General features: G+C 38.3%; 1 protein-coding gene and 1 pseudogene across 1 annotated transcript; one reads left to right on the top strand and one right to left on the bottom strand.

Moving 5' to 3' along the window:
• The first annotated feature begins 7,763 nt into the window (after nucleotides 1-7,763).
• Nucleotides 7,764-13,767, top strand: LOC127640336 (zinc finger HIT domain-containing protein 1-like). Its single transcript, XM_052122831.1, has 5 exons — nucleotides 7,764-7,794; nucleotides 8,024-8,194; nucleotides 8,314-8,393; nucleotides 12,696-12,865; nucleotides 13,133-13,767. Exons 1-5 carry the CDS (start codon nucleotides 7,773-7,775, stop codon nucleotides 13,152-13,154), a joined length of 465 nt encoding a protein of 154 aa, XP_051978791.1. The 5' UTR covers nucleotides 7,764-7,772; the 3' UTR covers nucleotides 13,155-13,767.
• Nucleotides 13,768-13,956: 189 nt separating this feature from the next.
• On the bottom strand, nucleotides 13,957-19,490 carry LOC127641148 (diacylglycerol O-acyltransferase 2-like; annotated as a pseudogene).
• Nucleotides 19,491-19,792: the final 302 nt, after the last annotated feature.

The following is a 19,792-nucleotide window of genomic DNA, read 5'->3' as shown; positions in this document are numbered from 1 at the left end:
GGTTATTACATTGTAAGAGTAAAAATGATGTTGGATATCAATGAATGTAAAGGTTCACTTACTTTTAAAAAATGCATATGAAGTTGGCTTCTAGAAGGGAAGTGAATATGTGAATATACTGTATACATACTACTACACAATATGAATTGTGACAATTTCACAGTAGAGATTAATAGGCCAACCTTTGATTTCAAGTATGTTGCAATGTTATTAATTGCATCTATATTCTTGTGACATTCTAGTAATCCTTTATCCTCATGGAACAGACAGTCCACTGCAAGCGTATCTTCCCTGTTTACAGTTTTGCAGCTGTCTGGCACAATTTTCTCAGGATCAAATGTGTGATGGAGCACCACCAAAATGGTTGGCTTGAGAACTGTAAAAGAGTGACAAAAGTGCAGACTGGATCATAGAAGAAAAATAATGGTAAACAAGACATTGCTTAATCATTAATTCAGCTATTCACAGTAAAGTGACCTTTGGTGTTATTAATTTGTTCCAGAACAGCGTCAATATCAGTTCCAGCACGGGAAACAATGGGGCAGAAAACCAGTATGACACCACATTCCTCAATGGAGGCAGCCTGCTTCAGGCCTTTCTTATGAAGAATTCTATTCAAATTCTCTTCAATGTTATCCATTGTCTCTCCTAAATAACAAAGGATAGGAAACAGTTAAAATGTTTGGAAAACATAGACATAATTAATTGTAATAATAAAAACATTTCAGTTTTTTTTTTTACCTTGCACTTCAAGGCTTCCATAAAATATAAATCTTTGGGGAATACACTTACAGTACATAAACACCAGAGAAGTTCTGTTAGGTTAAATCATGTTTAGCTGACCCCAAATACATAGGTACATGTCCATAATATCTATGCTAACTCAACCATTCTTTATTCATCTCTGAAATAGTCAACATTTCAGTCTTAATTACTTATTTCCTTCCTTAATTGAGACTTAGAATATCAGTTCTGTTGCTGGAGCAATATTCCTGCAGAGTTCAGATCAAACCCTGCTTTACTTTAATTGCAGTAATTGTCATGTGAACACAAAAACCTTGATTATTTGATTCAAGATTGTTTGAGATTTGCAGGGATTATCTGCAGTAGCAGTACTAAGCACCTCTGGTATAGACTTATAGATGGTTTTATCCCCATGCCTTTTCTGCTGTGTTTTTGTAACTTAGTCAATGGAAAGGAGGAGGCGAGAACCGGCTTGACGATATAAATAATATTTTAATATTAAACTTAAACAGAAGACACAAACACACACACACACACATATGACGGACATGTCCGTAAACTATCTCTCTCTCCCGCACAATCCTCCGCAGTCGGCCTTTATCCCTCTCGGAGGCTTGATTAGCCTGATAAGGGACCGGGTGTGTAGAATCACGACCCGACCCTGCCCTGCCAATGTATCTTTGTATTGTATTCTTCAAATGTATTTTTGGGCCTCAAATGTGTATTTACTTTTAAAATGTAACATATTTGGATATAAGTTTAGCATGCATTATCCAAAATATTATCATGGGAAATAAATTAAAATCATTAGAGATTCCAGCCACCCAAGCCATGGTCTCACTACATCAGGAAGGCGGTATCGCAGCATCAAGAACCTGCACCAGCCGACTTCATGACAGCTTCTTCCCCCAAGCAATCAGACTTCTGAACTCTTGATCTCTCACAATCAAAATACTTCAGCACTGCATTTTATTAATCTCACACTGGACTGTCATAATTATATTCTCTCTTAACAGCACACTGGCAACCTACAATCAACCGACAGCCTGAATGTCAATACAGCACAATACAACCTACTGTATATTTTATATATACTCTTTGTATTGTATACTGTACATTGTATATTATTATTTGTATATTGTGTTGTGTGTAATTATGCATATATTAGATATGTAAATTGTGTTACGTAAATCTGATGTTTATTGAAAATGTCTCGTCAATGTCATGACTGTTATGTTGCTCGAAACGGCACCCAAGATTTTCACCCACTGTTGCACTATATAGTTGAGTGGTTTGATTTGAAACCTTTGCAGAATTTGGTTGTACACATTTTTAAAGGGGCCATCTTGCTCCATACTGTAGATTAATCTGAGAGGTAGGCTAATACTTATACGAATAGAGGCCAGTGAATACAGAACATATGCCCTCATTTTTAATTGATGGGATGTCATATTAGCAATACAGTAAATTCAGATTAGCTTTTCTTCAAAATCTATCATCAATAGAAAAAAATACAAATAGCTAAGGATGAGTCAATAGCTTTACATTAGTTTACAGTGTGATGTAGCCTATAACAAATAAATATTATTGAGATAAATAACTGAAATCGAAATAATTTAGCAAAATCTCTTCTTTCTATCATCTATGTAGAAACGCTCCAACGTTGCTTGGTCATTCGTTTGCTCGAAACTCGTTTACGGTACAAATGTCGGACAAATCGTAGAAACTGTTGGTTTCTATCATTATTTCTTGCTAAAATACCACGTTGTGCTCCTTTCTATGTTCTCCGGTAGGATATTATAAAACGTGAAAATGAATAAAATACTTAAAGTTACTACTGTGATGTTACTTAGGCTACTTACCAAGGCTTTGGGTTTTGCAAGTGGTTTGTTCAGGGATAAGGAATCTGTACACTGCAACACTTTCACTTTACATTTAAAGGCTCAAAATACTTTCACTTTCAATATTGCTTTAAAGCTAATTCGTACTCTAAAAATACAGCGAGGACACATACTTTTATCTGTTTCATGACATTTTATACTTGAATAACAAACAGTGTAGGAAGGATAACAGATAAACATGCTATTGACATTTCAGTGTAATCATTGATCTTCATTAACTCTTATGCATGGGCGGTCTGGGAAGAGAAATCGGCCCTGGAAAAGCAGTTCTCCCTATGGCCTGTCTGCCCCTCCTTAAATGCACACTCAAACATAAGCTGTATAGTTATTATACTATAAGTTAATTGTGTGAAATTGTCTACATAATATTGTTTTAGATTCATTCAGATTGGAGATGAATTCTATGTAACACTTTACAATTTGGTTCCATTGGTTAACATTAGTTAATGCATTAGGTAATCTATTACAGATTATATATAAGGAAATAACAAAGGGAAATACAAAGTAAGAAAAACACGTGAGCTACACTCTGCGTGATCCTCTTTTATACCTCTTTTTTTCACTGGCATAGTGCCATGAAGGATTTGATGATAAAACTAGTAAACTACTAAACGTGTTGTCAAATACATCACTGCATGTAGTGTCACATTTAAAGTAAATACAGATGTTTTGAGGTTTACTATAAATAATGAATGAAATAATGTTTTGTACTGTAGGATATGTCAGAACGGCTTGGCTCTACAACCGCGGCCGCTAGAGGCAAATGAAAAACAATCACGTGAGGATTTGCTGTCTCTTAAAGGAATAGTTCACCCAAAATGAAAATTCTCTCATCATTTACTCAGCCTCATGGCATCCCAGATGTGTATGAAATTTTTTCTTCTGCAAAACATAAAGAATATTTTGGCACTGGTCCTCACAATGCTGTGGCCAGAACTCTTAAGATCCAAATATCACATAAAAGCATCAAAAAAGTAACCCATAAACGACTTCAGTGGTAAAGGTTATGTCAGAATTACCATAATTATGAGACTCCGACTTGTAAAAACCTTTCACGTCTTTGTAGAGCTCGTAATTACAAGTTGTAAACTCAGAATTCTATGAAAGTTCTGACTTGACAGTCGTGATGTCATATAAAAAGAACCAATATGACAGCGCCCTTATTCACTACCTTCAACAGTTGAAGGTAGTGAACATATTTCTGTTTAATATGCTATTTTACTATGCCATTGATGCCTGGATAATTTCTTTTTGTTTTTAAACATTTTGCAAAAGCAAATAAAGGTGAATAAATGAAGTGCTAAACTTAAAACATTTCACTGTTATCAACAACAAAGCCTTTTGCCGTTATTAATGTTGTCGTAAAAACAAATAATTTAAGAGGTCTGAAGACGTGAATGGCTCCGAGTAGAACCTCCACATTCCCATCTCGTAAATACAGTAGTTCCGTCATGATGTGAATGCACCTTTAATTAATGTCTTCTGAAGCGATCCAACCGGTTTTGGGTGAGAACAGACCAAAATGTAATTCCTTTTACACTATAAATGTGAAATAATCTACAAATCAAAATATAACTCCTTTTAGACGATTTCAAGCTCGATTACACTTCCAAGTGCTTGACATAATGCACAGAGCTCTAGTGTTGAAGCTTGAAATCTCCATCACCAAGGAGGCTGCTGTCAAGGTTTATAGTGTTAAAGGAATTACATTTTGGTCTGTTCTCACCCAAAACTAATTGTGTCACTTCAGAAGTCATTGATTAAACCACTGGAGTTGTATGGATTACTTTCATGATGCCTTTATGTGATATTTAGAACTTCAGAGTTCTGGCCACCTTTCACTTGCATTGTATGGACCTACAGAGCTGAGGTGTTCTTTTAAAAATCTCTGTTTGAGTTCAGCAGAAGAAAGTCATACACATCTTGGATGGCATGAGGTTGAGTAAATGATGAGAGAAATTTTTGCATCCATATATTCACCCATTTCATCTAATGATAATTCATCCTCAAAACCACTTGTTGTACTAACCAGAACCTTGTGAACACGACTCTAGACAGTCAAGTCATTTTTATTTTTAGGCCTATAGCACTTTTCATAACACACATTGTTTCAAAGCAGCTTTACCATGCTGTTATAGAAAATTATGCTGTGATGTTTATAGTCCTCATTGTGAGGTTTAAATGAATAACACAACTGAAAATCATGCCTTAAAAATTACTGTCTTGAGGCCCCATTGAAATGTCTTGTTTTATGTAAGTAAACTGTGTAGATGTTGGTGGGCAGTGTTTAAAATTAAAACATTGTGTATGAACTGTAAGACAAGCAAATCAAAGCAAAGTAAAGCAAATCAGAACAGGACTTGCTAACTTGAGAAAGTGTTTTCCAGTTTTGTATGCAATATGCATCAGACGACTAATGCTTGGACTGTGGGTTGGGCCAGCCGTCTGAGACTAGCTTGTGAGTTACCTGCCTTTTAGAGTAAGTATATTTTGGTGATCCTCTAACAAACAAATGTTTAACCATTAAATATTTTAATTAAGCAATTATGGTATGTTAATTTGACTAATTTTCAATTTGTAAAAAATCTAGTTTACAGTAATGCCTATACAATGAAAGTCTTTGGGGCGAGGCATTCCAGACAGTCCAAGCTGCTCTTTGTCTGACAATGAAAGTTAATTGAAACTGGGGCTATCAACATCCAAAAAAAAAATATATATATATATATATAAATAAAAAAATAAAAAAGCAACCCAATAGTGGCCTATATGACTCATACACAATATTTCAAGCCTTCTTAATCAAAATTGAAGTAATGTATCAGTTTGCTGGCTGATAAATGTGCCCTCTGCCATACAGAAGCTCCTACAGCTCAAATGCATTGCGCCATGTTTATGCCACTGTCATGCCGTACTTCACGTGCCACAACAACATAAATCTCCTTAGTGGAATATTAGCACTGTTTCATCTCATAAGACCTATTCAAATAGTAGACCACTAACCCATCCACATACTAATAGGCCATAAATGTTTGTCAGCATCAAGTTTCACCTGGCTTCATTTACATTGACTCCAGCCTCTATGTTGCCCTTTTAATGCAGGAGTCCCCCTAATTACAAAAAAGCCAGCATCTGCAAAACTGACCAAACAGCTATTTTGGTTATCTGAAAGATGCAATCATCAATAGACTAAATTAGGTGATTTATATATACACTGGTGGCCAAAAGTTTGGAATAATGTACATATTTCGATCTTATGGAAATAAATTGGTACTTTTATTCACCAAAGTGGCATTCAACTGATCACAATGTATAATCAGGACATTAATAATGTGAAAAATTACTATTACAATTTTAAAATAAATTTCAGAACTTCTTAAACTACTTAAAAGATTTCTCATAAAAAAATCCTCCACGTGCAGCAATGACCGCTTTGCAGATCCTTGGATCCTTAGCTGTCAGTTTGTCCAGATACTCAGGTGACATTTAAACTCCACACTTCCTGTCTTGTCGGGCATTTCTCACGCACCTCACAGTCTTGCTTTTATTTTTTTATATTTATTTTTTTTTTTTTGACAATTTCAAGCATTGTATAGTCTTCATTAACTGAAACCAATGATTGACTGACGAGTTTCTAGAGAAAGCTGTTTTTTTTTTTTGTTGCTATTTTTGACCCAATATTGACGTTAAGACATGCCAGTCTATTGCATACTGTGGTAACTCAAAAGCAAACACAAATACAATGTTAAGCTTCATTTAATGAACCAAATAGCTTTCAACTGTTTGATATAATGGCAAGTGATTTTCAAGTAAAACATTTGCAATTTAACATGATTACCCAAGGATATGGTGTTGGAGTGATGTCTGCTGGAAATGGCACCTGTCTAGATTTGATTAATGGTGATGGTGCTGTTTTTTACATCAGTAATGTCCTGAGTATACTTCGTGATCAGATGAATGCTACTTTGGTGAATTAAAGCACCAATTTCATCCCGAAACAGGAAAAACTGTACTGTACATTATTCCAAACTTTTGGCCGCCAGTGTGTGTGTGTGTGTGTGTGTATATATATATATATATATATATATATATATATATATATATATATATATATATATATACACACACTGTACAAAATTTTTAGGCACTTGGGAAAAAAATGTTGCATAGTGATGATGTCTTAAAATAATGCCATAAATAGTTCTCATTTAACATCATACAAAGTTGAGAAGACATAAAGAAAAGCTAAATCAATATTTTGTGTGGCCATCTTTGACTTCAAAACAGCACCAATTCTCCTAGTTTCACCTGGACATAGTTTTTCTTGGTTGTTGGCAGATAAGATGTTCCAAGCTTCTTGGAGAATTTGCCACAGTTCTTCTATCTATGTCTCAATTGCTTCTGTCTCTTCTTGTAATCCCAGACTGACTCAATATTTAGTGGGGGGCTCTGTGGGGACCATGCCATCTGTTGCAGGGCTCCCTGTTCTTCTATTTCTATTTGAAAAAGACATGATTGGGAGTCTATAGGCTAAGGTATATTTCCTATTGACACTAAAACTGAAAATATAAATAACCATCTTAAGACAAATGTTTTGTTTTGGTTGTGAGATAAACTGCAATGTGCCCATTCCAAGCCGCAAAATCCTCACCTTTTCCAGGAGCCATCATTGCAGTTCAGTGCGTTAGATGGCAGTGATGCGCACAAATTGCGCCCCCAATAAATAATCACAAGAAGAAGAAGAAGACGCGTCTCCGAGCAACTGCAGTAGTTGGTAGTTCCAGTAGAGCCCTTATACCAATGGTACCCTACAAGGTTAGCAAAAGCGGTACACTAGTGCGCAGACAAAAGGCCGTATAATGATTGGATGTCTATGGAGGATATGCTTGGAATTAACTATGTGTGGAGTTTACTACGATAAAATTGCTGTTTTAAAAGTGAAGACGAGGAAAATTTGGCGATAGGTAGGTGTCAGTTTACGGCTATCCCTATTCATTTGTATGGTGTCCCCAAACATTGACTTACTGTTGTAACACGCTAGTTGACCGTTACGCGCTCTCCTATAGTAAAACGTGAAGATTTAAAATAGAATAAAATATCTCTGGTAATTATCTTTTTCAACTTCCGGGTATGGCGGAGAAGAAAATAGTCGGTATGTGTTCTATCCATGTAAACTTATAAATAAATGACGGATAATTTAGCATGAAGCCGAAGACGCAATTCAGAAGAGATATGTTTCAAATGTCGGTTTTTTTTAGCAAATAGTGAACAGTCTGTGCATAACGCAATTAGTCCAGTTCGGACAATATGCATTGTTCACATCAAATTTATAGCATGATTTATTAGTTATAGTTCATAACATGATGATGTATCCTTCTTAGTTCGCTCGCAGGATCCGAACCAGCGGCGCGTGCTGGACAGCGCCACGCGCCAGCGGCGTTTGACCCGCCAGCTCGAGGCGCTAGAGAAAGACAACTTTCAGGACGACCCTCACGCGAGCCTCCCGCAGCTTGTCAAGAGGCTGCCGCAGTTCGACGAGACCAACGAATCCGGTAACGATTCGAGTCGGTGTTCTGCATCAAGCCCCATTCAACTGCTTCGAAATGTGCCCGACTCTGTGATACTGACGGTTGTATTCTCTGTATTGTCCTCTCCTGATGTTTATTTAAAGGCAAGCGGAGGAAGAAGACAAGGGGTGATCATTTTAAACAGAGGTTCCGCAAAAACTTCCAGACTCTTTTAGAGGAGGAGGTAAGGTATTTGCCACTCATATACTGTAGGGATGTGAGCTGGGTACAAAAGATAGTATCCCAAGGCTAAACCTTGTAGGTTGCAGGATTGTCTAGATCAGGGGTGCAAAACAGACGGCCCACAGCCGAAGTAAATTACATTTAATGCAGTTGCAGAATTGCCCAGATGCAGATGCAGTTACTGTTATCACCACTAGAGGTCCTCGCGTCTGTGTTGATTTGATTACCCAAGTAATCCTTGCAGGTTATCTTTGTGCATCGTGTGAAAATGTATTTTTCAAAGAAACGTGTAGATTCTGAATGCCGTGTATTTCAAGATAATTTGAAAACAGAATATTTCTTCAGGGAAATAATAATAATAAAAAAAGAATGTTTAATTTGCTCTCAGCAAGTGGCGGTCCTCAATTAATGTAATAGTCGATGGCACTATGAAACAAACCATGCAAAGAAGTACAGGCAGTATACTGGGCAGGCATGGACAGAAAAGGTAAATTAGCTGGTTGCAGCACTTAAGAAGAAACAGTCTGTTTTTACTCCTAGTCGGGAGATGAACAATGCTGCTGTTACATAATTTCACAAGAAATTGTAGCGAATTCAAAGCCTTTTCCTGAAGGGGTAATTGTTAAAACATGCATGCTCAAAGCAGCTGAACTGGTATGTCCCGACAAGTGGCAGACATTCGCAAATATAAGTTTGTCAAGAAAAAGGGTAGCTGACTGAGTCACAGAATTGGCACACAACTTGGACAGTCAATTAAAAGACCAGGTTAAAATTTTCACATGCTTTTCCATTGCAATCGACGAGAGCACAGATTTCAATAGTGGGGCTCAACTTGCTGTTTTTATAAGGGAAGTAGACGAATGTTTGAAAATCACAGATAAGGAGGGGTTGTTCTCAAATAACAGGAGAAATCGTGTGGAGGTAATGAGTTTTGGGGTATTAATTGTATTATTCACCAGGAAGCATTATGAAGCAATTCACTAAAAATGGATCATGTCATGAGTGTGGTGACAAAAACAGGGAATATTCATGCTAGAGGGCTGAACCACCATCAGTTTGATGCCTTGCTTGATGAACAGGATATTAGCCATGGCCTACCCTACCATACGGATGTGCGATGGTTAAGTCGAGGAGCGGTCCTCAAGCGCTTTTACGAATTGTGAAAGCAAGTTGGATCGTTCATGAAACATAAAGGGAAAGCGCTGAGTGAATTGGATGACCCGGACTGGATTCAGGATCTTGCCTTTATGGTGGACATCACTGACCATTTGAACATTCTTAACACCAAACTGCAAGGTTGAGAAACTTTTAGCAGGGTACTTTGATGACATTTGTGCATTTCAGCGCAAACTTGACATGTGGGAGACGCAGCTTTCAGAGAACAACCCTGCACATTTCTCCTCACTTAAAGACACCAGCAGTGATGGCAACATTGAACGATTTAAGTTAAAAATATCAGACCCAAAGAAATAATTTCAGCAGCGTTTTCAAGAACCGCATCATCTTGAGCCAAAAATCAGACTATTTTCTTCGCCGTTCTCTAATAACACCGCTGATGTTCCAGCCAATCTGCAAATGGAACTGACAGCGACAGCGGTGACACGCGGCGCATGTGGCAGGGCATCCAGGCCATCACCAACTGCAGGACAACATCAGTTGCCTGTGACAAAGATGCCTCCCTTCCAGATGCGCTGAACGACTTCTACGCTCAGTTTGAAGTGCAGAACGACGTGGTGGCGAGGAAGACCACCCCTCCTCCCAACGACCAGGTGCTCTGTCTTACCACGGCAGATGTGAGGAAAACTCTACGTAGAGTCAACCCACGGAAGGCTGCTGGACCAGACAACATTCCTGGCAGAGTGCTCAGAGGATGTGCAGACCAGCTAGCAGATGTTCTTACCGACATCTTCAACATCTCTCTGAGCAGCGCCGTCGTTCCAACGTGCTTCAAGGCCACCACCATCATCCCCATGCCAAAGAAGTCTTCAGTGTCCTGCCTCAACGACTACCGTCCCGTCGAACTTACACCCATCTTCATGAAGTGCTTCGAGAGGCTCGTCATGAGGCACATTAAGACCCAGCTGCCCCCCTCACTAGTTTGCGTATCGTCCAAACCGTTCAACGGACGATGCCATCACTACAACCCTCCATCTGGCCCTCACCCACCTAGACAATAAGGACTCATACGTTCGAATGCTGTTCATAGATTTCAGCTCAGCATTCAACACAATCATTCTCCAGAACCTGATTGAAAAATGAACCTACTGGGCCTGGACACCTCCTTCTGCAACTGGATCCTGGACTTCCTGACTGGGAGACCTCAGTCAGTCCAGATCGGGAACAGCATCTCCACCACCACCACACTGGGCACTGGGGCCCCCCAGGGCTGTGTGCTCAGTCCACTGCTGACTCACGACTGTGCAGCAATGCACAGCTCGAACCACATCATCAAGTTCGCCGATGACACGACCGTGGTGGGTCTCATCAGCAAGAACGACGAGTCCGCATACAGAGAGGCGGTGCAGCGGCTGACGGACTGGTGTAGAGCCAACAACCTGTCCCTGAATGTCGACAAAACAAAAGAGATGGTTGTTGACTTTAGGAGAGCACAAGGTGAACACACTCCGCTGAACATCGACGGCTCCTCTGTGGAGATTGTCAAGAGCACCAAATTCCTTGGTGTTCACCTGGTGGAGAACCTCACCTGGTCCCTCAACAACAGCTCTATCACCAAGAAAGCCCAGCAGTGTCTCTACTTTCTTCGAAGGCTGAGGAAAGCACATCTCCCACCCCCCATCCTCACTACATTCTATAGAGGGACTATTGAGAGCATCCTGAGCAGCTGCATCACTGCCTGGTTTGGGACTTGCACCGTTTCAGACCGCAAAGCCCTGCAGAGGATAGTGAGGACAGCTGAGAAGATCATTGGGGTCTCTCTTCCCTCCATCAAAGACATTTACAAAAAAACACTGTATCCGCAAAGCAACCAGCATTGTGGACGACCCCACACACCCCTCACACAAACTCTTTATCCTCCTGCCGTCTGGCAAGAGGTACCGAAGCATTCGGGCCCTCACGGCCAGACTGTGTAACAGCTTCTTCCCACAAGCCATCAGACTCCTCAATACTCAGAGACTGGTTTGACACACACAAACACACACGTGTCCTGAGTTGCACTTTAATTACTATCTCTTTATAACTGTCTGCTACCTAAATAACTGCTATGTGCATAGAACACTATCTTATAGTGTATGTTTACATTTTTAGAAACTGTCATCTTTTTGCACTACTGTGTGCTGGTCGGCGCTGCACTGTGTCTATTGTCCTGTTCATTGTCAGAAATTTGTTGTACTGTCCCGTACTTTTTGCACATGTTTGCACATGCACTTTATATAGGTATATATAGGTATTTTATATAGGTATTTTATTTCATTGTGTAGTCTCATGTGGTCCTTTGTTGGTCCTTTGTTGTATTTATGTAGCACCATGGTCCTGGAGGAACGTTGTCTCGTTTTGCTGTGTACTGTACTAACTGTATATGGTTGAATCGACAAAAAAAAAAAACACTTGACTTGACTTACAGTGCAATTCTGAGTTGAATTGCACACATTCTATCATTATCTTATTCAACAATATCCCAAACTAACAGCCTTTGCCTCTGTGCTTCTGTGCATGTTTGGAAGTACCTACATATTTGAACAGGTTTTTTTTTGTAATGAACATGCATAAATCCAAACTACGCAGTCGCCTAACACAATCACTTAAAGACATTATGAAAGTGGCGACTGCTCAAAGACTAAAGACAGTTCTAAACAGTAGGGATAAATTCCCCCTGACCTCCCCAGATTTAATGCCTGTTTCTTGAAAAATTCAAGTGTTCATGTTTCTTTTTCTTGTTGATGTTCAGGTATACAAGAATGTCTACAATCAGTTATAATATTGTTTTGTTTATTATTACACCTTTCACAGATGTAGGGTCCAAATCTACTTGGTTACCTTGCATGCTCATTCAGTTACATTTAATTGTCATTTTGCCTTACTGTTTTCCTTGAAATAACCTGACCTATTGGCTCAGTACAAAGAATACGTATTTCAAAGAGGTGCATTTTTAGTTTTTGTTGCTGGAAAGTGAGTAGATGTTATAATGTAACATTTTTAATAAAATGTTGTTTGTGGTTTATTATTTATCAAAACCAGAAACCCTTGCACATGACATCATATCCTGGTCCATTGTGATGTTCCAAATTACTTTGCCTGCCCAAAGCCTAGTGTGACCACTTCTTTGCTCTCTTCTTTCTTTCAGGACTTGAGTGTTAGTGAGGGTCCAAACTATCTGACTGCATGTGCTGAGCCCTCCAAGCTTCCTCAGCGCCATTTCTGTGCAGTGTGCGGCTTTCCTTCAAACTACACATGTGTGTCGTGTGGAGCTCGCTACTGTTGTGTCCGCTGCTTAGTAACACACCATGAGACCAGGTAACACAATCTCTAACACATGCCTTGGGGGAGGGCAGCACACTGAACATGAGACCAAATAGTAGTAATAAACACAAGACAACATAAATAGTAAAAAACAATCTGAGACCACACAAACAAACAGACACCACAAGATGGGGCACACACATCAAGGCAAGGTTAAACACAGATAATACTTACACACCTTGTGGCACAGACACATCATACCATAAACTGAGAAAACTGGTCAAGTTGAAATGTGTGTAAAAATGTCCTTTTTCCTTTTAGGTGTCTGAAGTGGACTGTATGATCTTTTCATCTCTACTAAACTGCTATCAAGAGGAATGTTTGAGTTTTGGGTCATATTTCACTGAGCATCTTACAGTCCCTCTTAAGAGTTAAGTTTTTCTTAAAAGCACCACAGCCATTCACATGCACATTAAATTGCAATAATTAAAAACATCAACTTGACATGTTGGTATAAATTACTAGCAGCCTTAGCCATGGCTAACACCCTGCTTAAAATGACACTCTGTCATCTCTGCACTCCTGTGTACAACAAACAGGCTGCGTTCCAGATCAAATTCCATATAATCTGATAACTGACAGCTAAAGAATTTGACAAAAACACAAGCAGTTGAGTTGAATTTACAGTTGAAGTCAGAAGTTTACATTCATTCTTAGAATAAAGTAGTGATCCAAACTGACCTATGACCAGGATTGTTTTCTATGATTAAATGCAACCTCACGTGGTAAGAAGATGCAACACTTGCATCTTGTTTAAAGAGTCTAAATAAGAGAATAAAATGGCTTATTCATTGACCTTTTTATTTATCATAACTAAAGGAAACTGCAGCATGTACAGTGCTTTTTTTGTATAAAGATTTTTTTTACAGTTATTTAATTTTGTCATGTAAATCTGTACATATTTGTTTATATCTTTTTGTAAAATGTCTGAAAGAAATAAATGCTTAAATGTGATATCCTTTTGTCAATTCTGGCCCATTGTGTATAATTAGAGTTAGCCCACTTTTAAGACATGGCACATAAATGCCACAGAATTATTACTCTTATTTAAAACATTTTTAAAAAAGCCATTATCATCCATGCTTATATTAATATAAATCTGAACTGGAAAGACACTCATTCATCTTCACAATTAGCACTAAAATATCAAGTTTTACAGTATTTCAGAAGGAAGAACTTCAAAACAGGACTCTGATAAAGTTCAGCAAATATTTTTGCTTTCTTCCTGGATGACTTAAGTGTTTTTGTGCTAAAGGGCACAGATGTAGATTCATATAAATAGAGCTTCATTCTGGTTTAGAACCCAAATTAAAATCATAATTTTTTATGCAGTGGCTTTGGCCCATATTGCGCTTTGAACATTACTTGGAGAACCAAAAAAGATAAAAACATTCACACAGAAACATCATAGAAACAAGTATCCTCCCAAATTAACTATCTCAGGCAGAAACCTGAGCATGTGTTTCTGTATCTATAAAGATGTGTGGCCTCAATATTTCTAGATGATGCGTAGCTTGTGTGTGTCAGCCAGTCCGCAGCTGGTCTTGTGAGTGTGGAAAAGTTTAGACAGAGCCTCCATGTACACGTTGTGGTAATAATCCACCTGTTCCTGAGATGGACTGCGAACTACCGGCACAGTAATTGGTTGGCCTGCTGAAAAAGACAAAGGTAAAGTCCATTATCTATGTATGTTTGGCTAAGAGTAAAACTGCAAAGAAAATAAATGAAAACAACAATGTTTTACAATTACACATCCAAAAAACTACCAAAGTTCTAGTTCAATCTGAACAACAGTTTTATTCAACATTTAAGTAGCAGACAGCATAGTAAGGGCCACTTTCAGCAACATCTTTATAACTCGATTCATTATTGATGAAAAAGAAAATTATGTGAGATGCAAGTCTTTCCAACTGACCCACTGTGGTGACAGGACTTCTGTAGGGCAGGAGCAGCCAGCGTCCCCCAGTGAAGAGACATGGAGCAAAACCCATAGCCTGCTTAACAAGTGCATGGAGCCGTCGGCCCACACTGCCCTCAGATAGAACCACCTGCGGGAACAGCTCATTCTCACCAAAACAGTACACAGGTCAGCCCTAAGTAAACAACAAGGGGGGAAATTTAGTCAAGTGACATCCAAAAAGTACAATTTATAATGCAATTAAAAATAATGTATAAAGAAAGTGATAAAGTATAGTCATTTGCTTTGTTTTTGTCAGTGCCTGCTGCTTATAATAAAGATGACATGATACAATAAAGTTGCTATTTCTGAATTGTTTTAAAACTAGGCATTGCATTAAGAGTCAATTCTTAACCATCAGGTTACATCATGCAGCTTTATTTCTTGGATGTTTACTTTCTATTTCTTATATCAAAATTAGTGCCATCCTCTTTTTAGAGCAATGCGTTGATATCTTGACTCTTAAGTACATTTATTAAGTTATTTCAATTGCAAAGTAAGGACTGGGATTATTTAAGCAATGAAATCTAGACCCTAGCCTTTGGCACTTTGGGTTTAAACTACGATTTCAGTCTGATTTCAGTCAATTGATACAATCTTCTTGACTTGATCTTGTTCTCTTTCTCTCACCCATGTTTACATTTACATGTATTCATTTGGCAGATGCTTTTAACCAAAGTGACTTACAAAAGAGGAAAACATAAGCGAATCCTCTTAAGGAGACATTTGTACGAAAAGTGCCATACTACAAAGTTTTACTAGCATCAGAATAGTATACAAAACAGATTTAAATGCAACAAGATGTATTTTTTTTGTGACAGGTTAAGTGCTCTTGTTTAAGGTCCAATAGTACAAAGCCTTTCATCTGTCTCATGACTACGGTGTTTACTCCAGGAGTTGAGGCAAGAGATTACTCTGCCCCACCAATAATAATGACCACAGCATTTCCAACATCAGTACGGCTCAGTGCATAATCTAAACTCTTCTTACTGACAGGCAACAGACCTAAAAATTAGAAGTAGATGGAGAAACACTTTTTTTTTTAAAGGACTTATTTACTTTGTTAAAAATTTTATTCTGAGGTGTATTACATTAAATCATTTTGCACAAGACAAATCAAAACACAAGGTAAAAACAAAAATTCACAAAGAAGTAAAAGGAAGTCTAAACGAATGAGTTAAAAAGACTCAGATCTTATATCACAGGGCAGGCTGTTCCGTAATCATGCTGTCCTTCACTACAAAAGCTCTATCACCTTATGTTTTGCATCTTGATCTTGGAACAGCCAACAGACAAGAAGATCTAAAAGGTCTAACTGTTTCATGAACTCTTAAAAGGTGCTTTATATTAGATGTACAGTGCTGTGGAAATGTATTTGCCCCCATCCTGATTTCTTCTGTTTTTGTGTATATCTCATACTAAATTAAAACAAAGGCAATCTGAGTAAACACAAAATACATTTTTTAAAAGATAATTTTATTTATTAAAGCAAAAAAGTAATCCAATGCTAACTGGGCTTGTGTGAAGAAGTATTTGCCCTTAGTTACTAAATCCCCAAATCTATGGCTCTGCATTCATAATGGGGTTCAGCTGGACTAGACACACCCAGACCTGATTACTACCAGCGCTGTTAAGTCAAATCAACACCTTAATAGAATTGTTTCAGCAACATGAAGTTGGCTAAAATGTCTCACCCATTACACTATGCCTTATGAGGAAAAAGGTAATTGAAAAATATCAGTCTGGGAAGGCTTACAAAGCTATTTCAAAGGCTCTGGGACTCCAAAGAACCACAGTGAGAGCCATTATCTCCAAATGGCGAACACTTTTCACAGTAGTGAACCACTGTGGCCAACCTTCCAAAATTCCTCAAAGCACAGCGACGACTCATCCAGGAAGTCACAAAAAAGCCAAGGATAACATCGAAGGAACTTCAGGCCTCTCTCACATCAATAAAGGTCACTGTTCATTACTCAACTATCAGAAAGACACCGGTCAAAAATGCTATCCATGGAAGCGTGATGAGGCGAAAGCCACTGCTAACCCAGATGAACATTAAGGCTCATCTGAAATTTGCCAAAACACACCCTGATGATCCTCAGATGATCGTTGGGAGAATGTTTTGTGGACTGATGAGTCGAAAGTGGAACTGTTTTGAAGACAGGTCCTTTTACATCTGGTGTAATTCAAACTGAGTATTCCATAAAAAACATCATACCTATGGTCAAGCATGGTAGCAGTAGTGTAATGGTGTCTGCTTAGGGCACCAACTCCCTAGGGGGGCATCATCTTACCCTACGGGGGCACCAGAAACTCCACCAACTGCCCTTACTCACATGTTACATGTTATTCAAGGACACGGTAGCAGTCGTGGAATACAAAATATCCCCCCGTGCCTTGCGACTTCTGCACCACGCCTCACAATCTACCAACCTCATGGGTAATACAAGTGTTGGATGCTTCAACAACAAAAAAAATATTTTGAAAACTATTTTGTGTTTACACAGTTTGCCTTTGTTTTATGTTATATCTCATTTGAAGATCTAAAACAATTTAGTATGAAAAATACACAAAAAGAGAATAAATCAGGATGTAAAACTGGAGTAATATGATTAAAAGGCCTAGATTGTGTCAAAAGTTAGCTGCAGCATTCTGCACTAATTGTAGCCTTGCTAAAGTGCATTGATTTAAAGTATGACAATAATCACGGTGATAACTGATAACTTAACTGATAAAAACAAGACTGAAGTAACTAACTTCCTGACGTGACTTTCAAAATTGTATTTTGTATTCAAATAGATGCTCAAATTTCTTACCACCTTTTTTAAACCATGAACTATTATAACAACCTCTGTTTTATCAGAATTTAACTTGCAGATTTTTTTTCAATCTACTATACAATCTTTAATAACATTTAAATTAGTCAGATCAATGGGATTCAATGACAATTACAACTGTAGGTCATCTGCATAGCAATAAAAATGTATTTTGTATTTTTGAACCATGGAACCAAGTGGTAACATATATACATATATATATATATATATATATATATATATATATATATATATAAAAAACAGGATTGGCCCTAACAACGATCCTTGTGGAACACCATCATTTATTGTTGAAGAGGAGGACATCTCATCTCCAACAGATACTACAAATTTCCTATTTGACCCTCAAGATATTTCCACCTATCTCTTCAATGTATCAATTAAAACTGAATGATCAAATGTATCAAACGCTGCACTTAATTCAAGCAACACTAAAATGGTGCACTCTCCAGCATCCTCTGCCATCAAGAAGTCACTGGTGACCCAAAGAAGGTCAGTTTCTGTACTGTGGTTTCTCTAAATCCTGACTGAAATTTCTCAAAAATCTTGTTATCGCCCACTAGTTGCTTATCTACTGCTTTCTCTTTTTTTTATAAAAAAAATTTCTCCCCAATTTGAAATGCCTAAATCCCAATATGCTCTATCTCCTCATTGTGACGTATTGACTCGCCTCAATCTGGGTGGTGGAGGACAATTCTCAATTACCTCCGCGTCTGAGACATTCAACCTGTGCATCTTATCATGTGGCTTGTTGAGCGCATTACCGCAGACTGATGCATAGCGCATGTGGAGTCTCCGCGGCATCCATGCACAACTTTCCACGTGCCCCACCTAGAGCAAAACACATTACAGCGACCATGAGGAGGTTACCCCACCTATATCCTCCCTAGCAACCGGGCCAATTTGGTTATTTAGGAGACCTGGCTGGATTCACTCAGCACACCCTGGATTCGAGACTCCAGGAGTGGTAGTCAACATCTTTACTTGCTGAGCTACCCAGGCCCCTTTTCTATTATTTTTGAGATGAAAGATGATTTTGAGAAGGATCTAATGAGTGCTTCTTCAAAAGTGGTTAGTCTATCGCAACTCCTCTGGGACACATCCTGACACAAGCTAACTATTTACTACAGACAACAAAGAAGGGCCTAAAGTCCTAGTAACTTCCTTGAAAAATCTTAAAGGAATAACATCTGTATGGCAACTAGATGGTTTCAAATGCTGTACAATTTTATATAGATCCTGCTCTGAAATAGGTGAGAAATAATTCAACAAAATCTCCCTACAAACCAATTTTTCCATATATGTTAACAGAGGAATAATTAATGCATTTATGTTAGAGACCTTATTAACATAAAAAAAATAAACAAATTTCTCTCCAACCCATTCTCTTGTAGATACTGACCTGCACACAGAATATATTCTCTGAAGAGGGGAAGGTGGAAATGTCCGGCCAAGATGGCAAGAGTGGGGCACACTTCAGGAAAGGTTTTGGCAAATCCACTATGGTCTGTACTGAAACATGTGAATGCTCCCACACACATGATACCATGGGGGTGGCAACCCAGAATATAGTTCTTACTGGGACTCAACTCAGCAGTCTTCACCAGCTGAGGGGTAGAGATTTCAAGAGGGAATGAGACAAGCAGGGGTATGAGGCACAGAGGAGTGAGATTAGTGCAAATTTAAACGGTTCTAGAAGAATATGCCTCGAATTATTTATTGGTTACAATAGTTGTGTTGGTTACTTCACAGGGAAGTAGTCTTTAAATTGTCTCCACACTTCCCAGCCTCTCACAAACTTTGTTTGCCTGCCATCTAGTGGACACATAGCCACATTACGATGAATAATAGCTCCAAAGCTAAATCACTTCAGGTGGACTGAATACGTTTTTGCTATTTTTCGATTACTTTTCTTATTCCCTGTGGTCTATCGGCACCTACCTATATTCATGGATGAAGTTTGTTTGAGAACCGTTTCTGCTTAACATTGAAGCTGTTTGTTTAACTTATATTTAGTACCTTTTTGAATGTTTTTCACCATCTCATATTGTACAGATCAATAAGATGGACATTCGATTCAACCCATAACAATTTTTTGATTCTACATGAAGCAACCCACTCCATGTGGAA

This window comes from Xyrauchen texanus, chromosome 4, assembly GCF_025860055.1.
Source record: "Xyrauchen texanus isolate HMW12.3.18 chromosome 4, RBS_HiC_50CHRs, whole genome shotgun sequence".
In the NCBI taxonomy this organism is placed as follows: Eukaryota; Metazoa; Chordata; class Actinopteri; order Cypriniformes; family Catostomidae; genus Xyrauchen; species Xyrauchen texanus.
Note: the sequence above shows the minus strand (reverse complement) of the source record. Positions and strands in the feature narration are given on the sequence as shown.

Excerpts from the sequence above, each read along its gene's own strand:
- LOC127640336 (XM_052122831.1), top strand. The coding sequence starts at position 7,773 with ATGGCGGAGAAGAAAATAGTCG. Across the intron at positions 8,195-8,313 it reads CGACGAGACCAACGAATCCG|GCAAGCGGAGGAAGAAGACA; the intron begins GTAACGATTCGA and ends GTTTATTTAAAG. Across the intron at positions 12,866-13,132 it reads GTAACACACCATGAGACCAG|GTGTCTGAAGTGGACTGTAT; the intron begins GTAACACAATCT and ends TTTTCCTTTTAG.